We start from the raw sequence: 12119 nt of genomic DNA, 5'->3' as shown, positions 1-12119 counted from the left end.
AGGTGCAGCAGCAGTTTCAGTGACTGCACGTTCCAACCAGGCTGAGGCCGTCAGCTCCTGGCGCTCCAGGCATCGAAGTCACATCAGCTGCGGATTTACGTAGCGCCCACCAGCTGATCCTCTCTACTGCTATCCCCACTAGCAAACAGCCTGGAAGTGTACGAGAGTGCAGTTACGTACCTTGCACAGTGGAGACAGGACCTCAGAGGTCCAACCCTCTATTTAAGGCTGTTTCTTTTGCACATGTTTACACATATGAAAAATTTTGTCACATCGGGTTCCCTGATCTGTTAAAAGCAGAGTATCCTCCACAGTTTAACACCGTGTTCCTTTTAAGGCTGCTTCTACCATGAAAGTAAGCTGTTACAGCAAACTTCTGATATTTGAAAGTGACACTCAATAGCCAGATTTTTCTGTACGTGTTTTAAAAGATCAATTGTAACTGTTTGGGCAACAGCTATATTGTTCATACTGCATACTGAAATCATATGCATGCCAGGACATCCTATTCTCCCCAAGAGCCTACATAATTCCTAATTTACACTAAAAAACAAAACAAAACAAAACAAAAAAGCACCAGCTACTTGGGAAAGGAAGAGCCTGCTCCTCGCCCCAACTCCTTCATTTCAGCATTCCATCGGGCCCATGTTCCCAACACCAATGGATTTTCGTACTCACTCACTTTGTGGTTTGTTTAAGACAAGCATTTAAACATCTTCAGACCATAGAGAAAATCAAGAATCGGAAGATGATTTCCAAAATAAACCTGCTCTTTTAGAAAGCCCAAAGGAAGAGGCACACAACAAGCATGTGTCACAGAACATGCCATGTCCAACGCCAACACCAATAACCCTGTATCCATTACCGAGAGGATCAAGGGACATGAAAGCAAAAGAAAGTAACACAAAACCGTGCATCTAATTCCAGACACCTGTAGTTTAATTACATTTCACAACAAGGCAAGCATTGCTGTGATTCATTTGAACGTGAAAAGCAGTTATCACCAGTTTCCGCAAATCAACACACTAAAACATCTGAAAGCAGTTCTGCGAACAATTAAGCCAAGTTTTCCTTTTAGGTCATTTTATTCTAATGTGAAACATGAAGAAACAAGCATCCAAATAAATCCAATATAGTATGAAACTTTAATAAAAGTTGTTTAAAAAACAAAGAGCAAAATTTTAAAAATAAACTGAAAAGCTTGACTCCTAATCACACATCTTTCTGACATCAGCAAGAGTACTTCAGACTTTCAGAGAGAAAAAACAAAGATCTGCTGTTGAAACATTACTCCCAAAGACTGTTGAAACGCATAATATGAAGCTTCAGAGACAGACAGCTTTATTAACAGGAGGCTTAATTTTAAACAGTATATACAAATCACATGACTTTTCCAAAGTTGGGACCACCTAGTAACCTGTCAAAACAAAGTTATGCTAATGAATTACAGAAGCATCTGTGTAATGCAACCGCCTCTTTATTGAAGTACACCTTTGTACAATCCTTCCACACATTCCTGTACTGGGAATCCTCTCAGGATGCAGCGCCGCACAGGTTTCCAAAGCTCTCCTACACACCACAGGAATAAAACTGTTGCCACTTGCACCTCGCAATTTTGCCTGACCATACACTTCAGTGTTCCGTGATAGGCAACACCAAAAGGCACTGTTTTTCCTTATCCGACAAATAAAATAAAATAAAAACAAAGCAAAAAACAGTTCAAAGGTTGCTATGTTTAAGTACAATGATTTGCAGGGAATAGTGGGATTTTTCAGGCAATGCCCCAATTTGGAAAAATTTATCATCAGCCAAGCAAGGATGAACCAAAATTTCTATACTTGTCACTTGTGTCATTACTTCCTTTCCAATTTTCCATGAAAGGGTTTTACTGTACAGCAAAGAAAATGGCAACTCTTTACAGACTCGGGATACAACGACAGCACAAGTTTATTGCAAAAATATATAGTAAACTCAGTATTTTCAAGTTTTGGAGAAAAATAAATTTTTATCTCTCAGTTCACCCACAGCAGTAATTCATGACAGAGTTGCTGAAGATAAAAGCTTCTTTCACATATAAACTAATTTAAAACTGGACTCCAATCTTCAACTAATAATCACCGCTTTGGTTCTCTTAGCAGAGACTCTATGTAAGGAGGTCAAGAGACACATGAGAAATACAACATACCCAACTAGTGTCAAAGATCCTATCCCAAGTGATTCATGTGATCCTAACAAATCAAGCTACTTAAACAATAATGAGCATTTTCAAGTTGTTACTTCTACTGCAAATGTTTTAAACGTACTATAAAACTCATATAATGTTTGAGGTTAGCTATACTCGTGGCAAAAGTCTTATTCTGCACAGTTATAATTGCAATATATAAATAACTAAAGGTTATTCCACAAAGAACAGCTTGAATTTTACAGAACGATTCTGCTCATACTCATAGGAATTAGTTTGGTAGACACATCAGCAATGGGCATAATTCAACTGTTCATACAGTCAGAATCTTGGAAAAAAAATAAAAATACATACACAAAACAATTAATCTGTGTACACTCAGAATTCGTTCAGTTGCAGAGTAAAATCAGGACTTTAAACAAAGCTTTGACCTGTAAACAAAGCAAATTCAGCCAGCTTTTAACCAAATCTAGAAATAGCTATCTATTTTACAATGGCTTGCAAGAGCACTCACTGAAGAGCTTCACTGACTTCATCTATTTCCCTTATCTGAAACTACGAAACACCAGCCAAGGTTCCTTGTTAAGCACTGCGTCCAGCTCACCGAACGTCTATGATGAAAAATAACCTGCCTACCTTCTCCACACGTTTGCACGGGGAAATCCACTGCGCATGGATCCTTGCAGTGCTTCTTCTGCCACGGCTAACGCAGTGCTCTGCCTTATCAAAACAAGTCTGGTTTACAACTGGAACAATCCACAGGTTCTATCCTGGAAATACTATAAAAACCAATCCGGATGCATTTATCACAGCACTATGAATACCTATTCTACAACTACTCCATATTAACAGCTACCCTAAAACAAGCTTTACTTTCCTTGAGCCTATAGGCCTGTCATTTAAATCAACGACTGCTGCCATCGCTTCATCACGAGACTCAAATGCAACCATCGCTTCTCCCGTGGGCATGCCTTTCTCATTGTATTTTAAGCACACTGAACCAGGGATCACTTGGTAACCATAAAAGAAATCCAAAATTTCATCCACAGAAACAGTGAAGGGCATATTTTGCACTTTAATGACGGTTGGTCCTGGCTTCCCAGACCCCGTTCCAAAACCCGGCGGCCCACTAATGTGTATGTTTCCCGGTCCGGGTCCGAACGCGGGAGGCCCACCTAAATGCCCAAGACCGCCGGCAATTCCTGGAGGCCCACCAGCAAAGCCAGGGGGTCCACTCAGATTGCCAGGACCGTTACCAAAACTCTGAGGGCCCCCTCCAAAACCCGATGGTCCACTCAAATTAGCAGGACCGCCTGCAAAACCTGGGACCTCAATACCCGCACCGGGCAAAGCAGCGCTTGCAACCGCAGGTATTCCAGGTCTAGCATCAGCAAAGCCCCCTATTCCAGGTGGTGGCAGAGGCGGACCGAACGTGCCAGACCCACTAAAGTTACCGGGGAAGTTGAACGGAGGACCATTGTTTGCATCCTTAGGATTTCCTCCCAAGAAGGCATGCTCATCTCCAGCAGGGGGCTGCGCTCCCGGCACAGCTACGTTTCCTTGTATCGGTATTTTCAGGATTTTTTTCCCTTGAGACGGAGGGTTTCTCTCGATATCTCTCATTTCTTCTACAGTAATCAAACGTAAAACAACATCTCTTCCATTCAGCTTTTTACGGTGCAAACGCTCTGCTTTACGAGCATCATCTTCAGCTTTGAACTGAACCAGTGCTTGTCCTAAACCTTGCCCGTTATTATCAACAAGAATTTGCACAGAGCTTTCTTCTACTGCCAGTCCCTCTAGAAACTGAAGAATTTCCATTTTTGTTATATTGTATGGAATATTAGAAATATGCGCACACAGCTTTGGCGAGCCTGACTCTGCCTCAGCATTCATGATGATTTCTCTCTGGTCATAGTTGAAATTCTGCAACCTTTTACGAATCAGATCTATCTTTTCTAACATTGCCTTTTTAGTAATTGGATGAACTTGAATAAAACGATTCCCTATGTACTGCTTATGATGACACAAAGCTGCTTTGTAATCAGCTTCATTCCTGAACTCCACGAAACCCTCCCCAATTGCCTTCCCATTAGGTCCATAAGCTATATAGATGCTGTCTTCAACTATGTCCAGCTTTTTAAAAAAGTCGATCACATGCTTGTTCTCCGATTCAAAGGGAAGACCTTTCAAATAGACACAGAAACCCTGCTCGTGGGGAGATCGCGACCGGGATCTCTTCTGTCCGCTGGGAGATTTGGACCTAGAATGAGGCTGTGGAGGAGGAGGGTGCGGCTGCCCAGAGGGGCCCATGGTTTGCTTGAACGTTATGTGGCCTCCGGCAGCCACCCACTGTCTCTCTGTTGCAGGACTAACTTCAACATACCGCTGAATCATCAGCATTCTGTTTCGTTTCAGTGCTTCAAATGTATCTTGAGGAGAAAAAAATTTCACTAGTCCATTTCCATTATTTCGACCCACGTGATCCTTCAGCATGTGGATCGCATCCACACGCAGCCCAAGGAAAAATTCTTTCACGTCAGATTCTGTCGCAGAAAAGGGCATTCCGTGAACGCTGACATACAAATCATCCGGATTGATTGGAATTGGTTTGACGCTACTCTGAGAATTCATCTGGATAGGATTTACAGGATTCATGGGACCAATAAACAATGGATTCAAGCCGCTGTTCATATTCACTGCCGCTCCAGACCCATTCATTCCAGTGGGTAAAGGTGCTACAGGCGGAGGATTCAGAGGAGGCATTCCTGATATGGGAGGTATAGGTGTCATTGGGGGCACTGGGGGCACAGGGGGTATCGGTGGGACCGGAGGAACAGGAGGCAGTGTGGGTACGGGAGGAGGAACAGGAATTGGAGGAATGGAAGGCATCGGTGGCAAAGACGGCATAGCTGGAATAGGAGGGATTGGTGGAGGAGGTACTGTGTTCATCGGGGATGCTGTACTGGGTATAGTTGAGCTAAACGTGGGGCTACCAAAAGTATTTCCAAGATTTGGAGGTGCAGTCCCCATACTGGCAGTAGAAAATGTGGATATGTTTTTATTGCTCTCATGCACAGTCGTGGAAGCTGTTACTACGCTAGGAGAAGGATTATTAAAGTTAGGTACAGTAGTAGGCAAGTTAACCCTTCCACTCATCCCCGAACTAGGAGGTGGTCCCGACCTGCTAGCGTTTGCTGGCGGCATATCTAGATTAGCAGTTTCAAAACGCCTACGGCTGAGCTCTATCATGTTCTGCATTTCAGTTTTACTGCTCAGTAACAGTGTTACTTTTGACCCTTTAATTGTACCACCTGTGCGCATCATACCAAGCCTTGCATCTTCATCAGTGGCAAAAACGATGAAAGCCTCACCCAGTTCACCCCCTACAATATGCACGCCCCCATCGGGAATGGTCAATCCAGAGAAGAAGTGACGGATGTCCATGGTCCCCGCCACAATCGGGAGACCTTGCAAGCGGATGACCACAGCCATGCTGCGCTGAAACAACACACACCTGCAGATGAGAAAAGGCAACGGCTATGTCAGACTACTGTTTATGGCACCATGCAATTACCTACATTTACCCATCTACTTTATTTGTTTACATACTCCTAACAACATCTTGTAAAAGTTAAGCATGTTCATATTCCAAGTTCTTTGTTCAAGGATTCCAAGTTTGCTTACTTCCCACAGATAGAAGTATTAAGCATTAACCAACATAATTCGTGTACGTTTTGCACTAGAAATTCCAAAATATCTTACACCAAGACCCACAAGCATCAGTACAAAAAATAAAACTTCTAACCAAAGGGAAAAAAGCACACCTGGGGAACAGCAAAAATCACAAGTATCATACCCACATCTGAATATGTGATGAAACATCAGCAAGATTTACTCACCCAAGCAAACAAAGTCAAGTTAGCATACTGATATAACGTAACTGATTGGGTATTCACTGTACCTGGTAAAGTGACTGAAAATTTCTGCACTACTATGGGCAATAAACTGTTCTGTTTTCCATTTAAGGAGGAATTTTATCTCCTGCCAGGTGACGAGGGCTGAGAATATACAGCAGGTTACGAACAGATATCATTATGGATATCAGTGTGAATCACACGTCCTTATGAAGGCCATCCAGATTTTTCTCCTACCAAAAGCAGGAGGCCTAATTAACAGTAAAACAAGCAGCTATAAGCTGTACCAAGACACTCTGTGATCTCACAGAGCACCCCTAAACTAGATTGACATCTAGTGCACCCTCTAGCTAGGCAGTTGGCCTTTAAACCTTCCAGAATGAAGGAGTAACTTTTTAATAGTTGTAGACATGCTGTCTAATATTACACTTTCAGTCTCTGGCACAAGTATATTACTTCCAATAACCAGCTGAGGTCACTGGAAGCTTAAGATCAATCCTGACCCCCTGAGGTCACATCAAAAGTATTTTTCAAGAAGAAAATGAGGTAATTCTCACTTATTCTCAACATGTCTTCTCTCAATCTCTGAAGCATCATAACAATACCAACACATTAATTCACCAGCTAGAAGTCACTCTTACTCTAAACGCTCCGCACCGGTACCTCGATTCCATTTGAATGCCTTAATCTCTTCCTGACCTCCCAGAGCACAGGCCAGTTCAGTAACCAAAGGAAGAGCTCGAAGGCTCCCATCAGTCACATACAAATGGTGTTACAATACTCATTAGGCCTTGGAAGTCCAGAATGAACCAGATGACACAAGGCAGCACCAGGAGGCAGAGCACCACCAAAGAGACAACCGCTCAGCAACGTACCAAAGCTATGACCAACTGACAGCTAGTGCTCAGCACTGCCATTCCTTAAGCACAGCATCCCGGCGTTACAGTCAAATTTCAGCCAGCTACGTTTGCCTGCCTAAGTCTTCCAGAAATCTTAGCATGGAAGCACCAGAAACACATTCTGACCTACTAGATAGAACCAGTACCCAACAATTTAACGTGGCATAAGGCTGAATTCAGTACTTAATGAAAATAAGACTTAATTATTCTACACGGAAGAAAATTCTTTCGTTAGCATGATAAGACATCAGGTTACTCCAATGCAGTAATGGACTTAAATACATCGCTTTGTTGTCCATAAAGCAGAGATAACCTCTCCCACACACCAATAACCTTGTGCAACACACAGTATTCCAGGGCAGGAGCCATGCGAGGAGCCCTCCTGTCCCTCAAGCAAACAGCAGAGAAGCCCCCAGCACAGCATCAAACTCTGCAGCTGCTCCCACTGCAAACGAGCGCCTGACTCCTCACTGGGCAAACCTGAGCAAGAGAATTCAGCTTCCACAAATACGAAAATGTGACAAATCAGCCTCTACAAACCACCATGAAACCCACTACCTCATCAGGGGTACAGCAACAGAAAAATACGCGCTCAGCCTCAAGGATTCATTTCTGAAAACCACCTTTCCCTACTCGCTGCAAGCGAGACAGCAACAGAACCCGTGGCACCCATCTCTTCCAGGCATGCTCACATGTCACTCAGTAACAATGTTCACTGCCCAATCATTTTCCAACGGAACAAGAAAGTGGTCCACATGAAAAATAAACTGAGAACAAAGCAGGAACCACCTATGCTAAGCACACATCCAAGAAAGCACACGAGACTTTTTGCACTGTTAAAACTGCAGTATTTTTCAACGATTCTGCAGATACCGATTTGCCCAATATCAACAGCCAGCTCTGAAGCTGAAGTTAAAATGAAAATTCTGCTTACTTTAAGGAAGCCACACTAACTGCAATTGCAAAACACCCGTTTACCTCATCACCTCAAAGCTACAGGATCACTTTCTAATTAGTTGGTCCACAGGCAACCAATGCAACTACACTTGTAAAACTAAAATAGTAACTGTAAGACTTGTGTGTTCTGCATTACACAAAGAAATTAATTTCTGAAGCTTTTATGCATCCCAACTCAGACATTTCAAGTTCCTGCTATTTAGTGGAAGATTACTTTCTCGTGGTCACTTCCTTACAACAACCTGACGTGGCTGTGAGCTCAACATTGGCAACCTTCCTTCAGAGGTGCTGCTGCAGAAGGCACGTGGGCAGAGCTGACAGCTCACAGGCAGCCACGCTTCCTGGTGGTTCTGGGAATCCAGCCCAGAAGGCACGTTAACAGATAAGGCTACAAGAACTCTTGAAGACTTCAAGCATTCAAACACCAATAAAGCTTCTGGGATAACACAAAGTCTCAAACTCACATGATATTCAAAGCTTCATTGAAAGTGATAAGAAGTATTGAAGTTTTGTTACTAAGCATGCTATCTAGCTTCACTACATAGCTACTGCCACAAGAACACAAATAGCTGCTTAGGAATGGACTTGCCAAAAAAATGAGTCGTAATGACCTCAGCCTAACTAATTCCACATGTGATACAAAACAAGGGCTCAATATTAAGCAAAAGCTAACGGTGGCATGATATAAACAAAAACTTTAAGGACTAAGTCAAATATTTTTGGCTAAAAGTATTTTATTAACTCAAAACATAACTGCTGCAAAATTGATCAGGATTTCATTGTTTAAAAAAAAAAAAAAAAAAAACATTCATTTTGCTTCTGTGATTTAAAGAAAAAAAATCACAAGGCAGTAGCAAGAGGGCCAAATTCCACATTCATAAATCAGATTTATTTCAAGGTGCACTGAAGATAATAATAAAGAAATAATGAAGATAATAAGCAACTTGTGCCAACTTTCACACTAACCATAACAGCACAGCCTGCTCACGTACTGCCACGTTTGCCTCCTGAAGAGCAAAGCAGGTGCAGAGGCAGCACATTCACAAGGGTGCCAGAGCTGCTGCTCCTCAGCTACTTCACGCACAAGTGCTCTTCCACTGTTGCTCACATACCTGAGATTCTCTTGCAGAGACTTTATCCCAAAGTCACGTGAGAAACATCCCCACTAACAGCGCCAAGTCAGAAGGGGAAAGTGAAAGCCTGCCTACAATTAACCCGAGTCTTTTGATGACTCTTGACAGACAGCATTTCAAACACGCTCTTAAGACGCTGATGTCAGACTAGAGAGGTGCAAAGCTACTTCCGTCTGTGTGCTGGTCAGTAAGACAAGCAGGAGGGCTGGGTTCAGCACGAGCTGACACGATACCACAAGAGCAGCAGTTCAAGATGCGCAATTCTTGTCAAATCAAGGCAGGTTTAGAACATTCAATTCTGTCCCCAGGGAGCATTAATGTACAACACCTATATGGCACACGCACAACATATCCAGCAGCTGTTGGATGAAGGACTGAAATAACGTTCTAGCTGTAGGAAGATTTTAAGGTACCCATGCTGAGACTGTCCAGCAATACCTACAACTGCAGGCTACAGGGTTTTCCTTGCTACTTTTAATTTACTTTTTTATGCTAAAGTTAACTGGTTAGATGAGGGAAGGTTTAAATTAGCTCAGAAATGACTGTCTGATACTTTTATATGCTGCAAAAGTTAATCAGAGCCAGTTACTACAGGCTTCCACTCCAATAGCTGGAGACAGGCAGACCTGCAGCCTGCAGAGAAGTTGCTACGTTTTCAAACAGAGCAAAATAACGGAGAGCATTACAGACTGCCACATGCTGATGAAATAACAAAACTTGAGTATGGCAGAAAACTCTATTCTGTGAGCACACCGCTGCCAGAAGGACCACCACCAGTGGGAGTCAAAAGAAAAATACCACCTATGGATAGTCTGACCCACATGTTTTGATATCGAGTCGGGGATTCCAGAAGCTTTATTTGTTTATTAAGCTATACTCAATATGCATAAAAAAGAAGTCTTCAATTTGAAGTCTCTTACCTGCAAAGACAGATGTTTTTTTCTTAACAAGTAGCAGAAGCCAAGCCAATCCTGTGGGCAACCAATTAAAACCAACTTTTAGACTGCAATAAAGAATAAATGGAGGCAAAAATCAATGCAGGCAACACAACAGCAGTAACAGTCCACAAAGAACTGTATATACAGAAAGTTCAAACCTGCGACCACCACAAGGAACTGTGACATACAACACACAAGAGTAAGAGTGCATTTTCTAATACCTGCTCCCTGTATTTCAATACCTGCATTGCAGTTCCCGTACAGTTTGGGACGTGAATATGCCTTTGACAAAACACAGCAAGAACCACAAAGCATTCGAAGAATCTTTCAAGTTTCCCCATTTCCAACAGGTGAGCCAATCACTCTTTCAAAAGCAAAGATTAGAAATCAAACACTTAACAGTTCCAAATTTTCACAAACCCTCACTCCACCAATAACACCAGCAGTCCTTTCTCCAACTGTGCATCTTCCAATTCCAACAGAGCAACACACATCACATCTCTAAGTCTCCTGCAGGCCCTCCCCAGGAGCCAGGCCAAATGATGACAGCGGGCACTGCTCAGAGCCACCTCCAGCCAGCACCTGCACAGAGCACGCTGTAAGACCTCCCTGCTGATGTACGGTACTCTCACTCGTAATCCACTGTTTCATAATCCATATCCTGACCAAATGCCCAGGTTTCTCATCCTTGAAAGTACAAAATGTCTTCCTGGGATTACAACTCAATAAAAAAATAAAACAGAGAGAGCTGAACGTTTTACAAGGCAACATATACATTTGGTATTTTAAAGAAGGGATGGAAAACATCTTCCTTTTTCAACACTTCATATACAACCTCACGCTGAAGATTTCCTTCCCTGGAATGTTACCCAGAAAGAACTACTCCAAGAACAAACACCTGTCTGCCCCTCAGACAACCCAAACATGCAGTCTGCCGTTATGAGCATCATTATCAAAATGAAATTACAAAGAATTACAACTAGACCATCCACAAACTCCCTGGCAGAAGGAATCAAGACGAGCAGATATATGCGCAGATCTTCAAGAACACGTAACAGCAGGCTTACAAATAAGAGATACAGCTATGCTTTTCAGATTTGTATTAAAAACACATATAAAAAATTAAGACTAGTTTCATAATACAACCTTAAGAAAAATCAGGCAATCCTACAGTGAAAGGACTCAATTACACTCATAGATATCTCGCAGTTTCAATCAGCAGTTTACAAGGCAGGTAAGAACATAACCACCTGAAAACCAGTTTCAGGCAAGACCACATCTGCTTCCTGGAACAGATAAATCTTTTGTGCACAAGGAACATTCCCCCAAAAAATTATTTCAGATACTTCCAGTATAGCAACCACAGCGTTGCAGATGTCCACTGCAATGGAATAAGCCAACGTGCTACCAGGGCAGACACGGCGTACACCAAACCAAGCAGCATACCTCAGAGAAGGTGCAAAGCTCCGCTCTGTGTTTAAACTTTACACAAAACATCGCTTCTGTTTACAACTCTGCATTCTGTCAGAGAGCACCCATCGCTCTCATAAAGACGTCCTTCCCAGCATAGCAGGGAGGCAAACACCGACCAGAGGACAGGTGCCCCCCACAACACCAACACCGTACCTCTGCGCACCGCCGGGGCTCCACAACACCTCGCGGCTACACGCCAACAGCCACCGCCATCCACTGCCACGGCACGCCCGACGCGGGGCCCTCCCAGGAGTCCACCGAGGAGCCAACAGCCGCTTGTCCTGCCTAGCCCCGACACGGCGGGGGGAGGGGGGGGGTAAGAAAGTCACTAAGAAGAATGCGTAACGTCAGGAACGGCTGGTGAAACAAGAGCCGAGAGATTTTTCCAAAGAAAGTTCAAGAGAGACTGCAGGCGGGAGGACCCACCGCAATACCTGCCGCCGCAGAGCCGATTTTTACCGACGACGAACGGCCTTAAGCGACCGCGAGGAGCTCCCTGGCACTTACAGGGGGGAAACTCGAGGAGCGGCGTCGGCACGGCGGGCGGCGGAGCCCTCCTTCCCAGCAACGCGGGGAGCGTTCGCCCCGCTCCGCCCCCCGGGGCCGCGGAACCCCGCCGC

At 43.6% G+C, this 12119-nt stretch overlaps 2 protein-coding genes across 8 annotated transcripts in view; both read right to left on the bottom strand.

Moving 5' to 3' along the window:
- Positions 1-12119, bottom strand: part of CPNE1 (copine 1) — a 41656-nt gene that overhangs the window by 28713 nt on the left and 824 nt on the right. The window contains exon 1 of one of the 2 annotated variants that reach the window (XM_042886680.1): positions 5557-5625. The exons of the other annotated variant lie outside the window; for it this stretch is intronic. The gene's annotated coding sequence lies outside the window, so the exon portion shown is untranslated. Of the gene's footprint in view, positions 1-5556; positions 5626-12119 lie in introns of those variants that run through there. 2 annotated transcript variants of the gene reach the window in all.
- The window catches only part of RBM12 (RNA binding motif protein 12), an 11893-nt gene continuing 840 nt past the window's right edge, over positions 1067-12119 (bottom strand). Inside the window, exons 2-4 of one of the 6 annotated variants that reach the window (XM_042886674.1) lie at positions 11653-11784; positions 10009-10091; positions 1067-5699 (exon numbers count right to left, since the gene is read on the bottom strand). In XM_042886674.1, coding sequence (XP_042742608.1) covers positions 3035-5677 — 2643 coding nt within the window. In that variant the 5' untranslated portion in view covers positions 5678-5699; positions 10009-10091; positions 11653-11784 and the 3' untranslated portion in view covers positions 1067-3034. The remainder of the gene's footprint in view (positions 5700-10008; positions 10092-11652; positions 11785-12119) is intronic. The other 5 variants (XM_042886675.1, XM_042886672.1, XM_042886676.1 and 2 more) reach the window with 5 other exon arrangements.

Source organism: Lagopus leucura, unplaced genomic scaffold (assembly GCF_019238085.1).
Source record: "Lagopus leucura isolate 7727_CA_CO unplaced genomic scaffold, USGS_WTPT01 Super-Scaffold_100060, whole genome shotgun sequence".
NCBI lineage: Eukaryota > Metazoa > Chordata > Aves > Galliformes > Phasianidae > Lagopus > Lagopus leucura.
Note: the sequence above shows the minus strand (reverse complement) of the source record. Positions and strands in the feature narration are given on the sequence as shown.